The 3,237-nt window shown below is 39.6% G+C and overlaps 1 protein-coding gene across 1 annotated transcript; it reads left to right on the top strand.

Moving 5' to 3' along the window:
- Positions 1–276: 276 nt before the first annotated feature.
- On the top strand, positions 277–702 carry LOC142166777 (putative mitochondrial protein AtMg00860). Its single transcript, XM_075225997.1, has 2 exons — positions 277–589; positions 632–702. The coding sequence occupies exons 1-2, from the start codon at positions 277–279 to the stop codon at positions 700–702; spliced, it is 384 nt and encodes a 127-aa protein (XP_075082098.1).
- The last annotated feature ends 2,535 nt before the right edge of the window (positions 703–3,237 follow it).

Raw genomic sequence — 3,237 nt, 5'->3', positions numbered from 1 at the left:
CTCACCCATTTCACCCACTTAGCCAAGGCCAAATATTTTTCCAAGTTTGATCTTAAATCTGGATTTTGGCAATTGGGTATCCACCCTCAAGAAAGACTCAAAACAGGATTTTGCATCTCTGATCATCATTTACAATGGAAAGTCATGCCCTTCAGATTAAAAACTACACCCTCCTTGTTGCAAAAAAGCCATGATAAATTGGAGGAACATGTCAACTAGGTCCATAATTTTGAGGCATTGGTAACACAGTATAGGATCATGCTTTCAGCAAAATAGATGGCACTTGCTCAAAAAGAGATTGATTTTCTCGGAATGCATTTTGTCCAAGGTGCATACAGTCCAGGACCACATATATGTCAGGAACTGCTCAAATTTCCAGATACTAACCTCACAACAAAGCAGATCCAACAGTTCTTGGGAGTAGTAAATTATGTAAGAGATTTCATCCAAAATATCTCTGCATACATTTCTTCGCTCACAAAGATGCTCAAGAAAACTACTCTGTCATGGGGAAAGGAACAAGATGAAGCAGTCAAGAAAATAAAGGAGATATCTAAATATGTCAAGTCCCTCTACATCCCTTCAGCAGGTGAGAAAAAACTATAAACTGATACCAACGGAAAATATGCAGATATGCCAGCGGAAAGTTTAAAGATGGCGAGCAATATTATCACTCCACTTTCAAGGAAATTCTTGCAGTGAATAATGGAATCAAGAAATTTAATTTTTTTCTGATTCATACAGAATTTTAGATAGAAATGGTTATGACGGACTTCCCAAAGATGATCCAAATTAATGCAGAAATTATTCATAATCCTCCGATTCTCAGATGGGCTCAATGGTTCTCTCCATACAAGTTTCAAGTCAAGCACCTAAAAGGGAAGGATAATATTCTCGCAGATTTTTTTCTTGACCGGAAGAATTTTCAAAGATATTTTCCATAGCGAAGATGAAGTCAAAACAAAAGATAATAAGCCACATCTTCATGTTTTCAAATATACCAGCAACAAGTTCATTGAATCCAACGGATCATCCACCGGAGTTTTTTAACCTCATGGATCCTTTTGATCCATCAATTATAATGGAAAGAACAACTTATTATGAGCTCCAGATTATCCGGCAACATGGAGAATCCATTCTCAAGCCTTACGGGGTCAATCTAGAGTATCCATTCTGCCATATATTCATTGCACAAGCCAGGGATTTTCCCCAGGAACGTTTATCGTTTTTCCGGTGCTTATGCCATCAGTATTGTATTTTCATAGAATTCAAGTGCAATGTCTTCAAAGATTTTGACAGAATTGAACCTGTTCTTAAAGTATTTTTATTATGGTTCAAGCTTCGAATATATTGGATAAAATATTTTTACGATTCCAACAAACCAAAGGTATTCATGTTCATTGGCCGTGAAGATTATTAATTGAAAAGTCCAGGAGCAAGCAGAAGCATCATTCTAGTAGAAATTTCCCGTGTCCATTTTATCCATGGAAGAAGAATATAGTGAAGCACAAAGAATTATCTTCCAGCAAAATAGGTGTATCTCAACATAGATATGGCCAAAAGATTGGGCGAGCTAGAATTATACCAACACCCATCCTCACTGGGAAAGAGTCCGCGAAGCAGTAAAGGAATACGAGACACCATACGAAGTCATCCAAGAAAAAATCAATCAAGACATCTCTAGATTAAGAATACGATTTACATCTCTCAATCTAAAGGAGAAGAACATATCGAAGTAGGATTGTTGAGCTCCAAACGTTAATAGACAAGATCTTTGAAAAGATGCATAGAGGACAAAGCCCGAGAATCAACGCAAGATAATCACCTAAATCCCTGCTAGTCTCACCTTAATCCCATATTACCTACTAAAAACCTTAAAAAATCATCTACCCATACCAAGATAAAATTCTACATATTTCCATACTATTCGGACCCCGCTTCCATATGCTTTGTCACGTGGAGCACCCAACCTTCACATGCTTTCACATGCTCCCACATATTTCCACATGCTTTACCATGTTTATTTTACCTATTTCACATGTTTTCAAGAGATTTTTAGTGTATATTAGTTTCTTGACCTAAGTCCCTTCACATGTTTAAAGGAACCTACTTATATATAGGTTTGCCATGTAAGATAGGTTTATTTTATATTATAATTTTGTCTTGTAATAACATCCTAGCCCTATATAAAGGAGGCCATGTAGTAGTTGTGAGATAATCTTGTAATCCTTGTAAACCTTTGTGATATATTACATATGAGTTCCTTCTAAATTTCACTCTTGTTCTTTCTTTCGAATGGATGGAAAGGCCGGTCTATTTATTAAAATAGAGTTAGAATACTCTAAGAAAGTTAGTTTATTGTAGTACAAAAGCTTTCTGACCATCAATGAACCTCATGGTCTTCTCCCTCTCAGTGGGAACCAACCATACAACATCACTTGCTGAATTCGCGAATCTCATCTCGTACTAGGTCACAGTCATACCCTCCTAGTGTAGATGCTCAAATTCCCTATGCAACTCCTCTCTGTGAGTATGTGTTACAAACTTCTCTAAGAAGAGAACTGAGCAATCATTCCATGTAAGTGGTGCTTAACCAGCTGGTCTGTCTGACTCATAGGTCTGCCACCATCTGTAGGCTAACCCTAATAGCTGAAAAGTAGTAAAGTCAACTCTATTAGAATCCACAAGACTCGTTATTCGAAGAATCTGATGACACTAATCGAAAAGATCCTAAGCATCATCTAACTCTACCCCACTGAATTGGGGAGGGTGAACCCTCTGGAATCGCTCCAACCCCTTCTTCTCCTTATTGATCACAGATGGTCCAACCTCGGCCTGAGCAGCAATAACTGGTTGTACTGGAAATGCTCTTGTGTCTCATAACCCTGAGCTAGCTGCTCTGCAGAATAGGCTACGGGAGTCTGGGCTCCTCCCCAGCCTATGAGGTAGCTGGTGCAACTGGTATCATACTCGCCTAAACCAAGCTCGCGTACACCGGCTCATTAACCAACCGGGTATAGTAATAGGTACCGCAGGTGTCTAACCTGGTCCCACCAGCTCAATAGTATCCAAAACTTGCTCCTCTACTGGAGAAACTTATGGCTCCACAGATGTTGCTCTAGGTTTAGTGGGAGCCCTACCTCGGCCCTTACCTCAGCCCCGGCCTCTCGCGGCCCTGATTGTTGGCGCTGGTGCCTGCTCGCCCGATGTGGCTGAACATGCCCTCACCATATAAGG

Source organism: Nicotiana tabacum, chromosome 2, assembly GCF_000715075.1.
Source record: "Nicotiana tabacum cultivar K326 chromosome 2, ASM71507v2, whole genome shotgun sequence".
Lineage (NCBI taxonomy): Eukaryota > Viridiplantae > Streptophyta > Magnoliopsida > Solanales > Solanaceae > Nicotiana > Nicotiana tabacum.
The sequence above is the reverse complement of the archived record's forward strand: the minus strand, read 5'-3'. Positions and strand labels throughout refer to the sequence as shown.

Excerpts from the sequence above, each read along its gene's own strand:
- LOC142166777 (XM_075225997.1), top strand. The coding sequence starts at position 277 with ATGGCACTTGCTCAAAAAGAGATTGATTTTCTCGGAATGCATTTTGTC. Across the intron at positions 590-631 it reads CCTCTACATCCCTTCAGCAG|ATATGCCAGCGGAAAGTTTA; the intron begins GTGAGAAAAAAC and ends GAAAATATGCAG.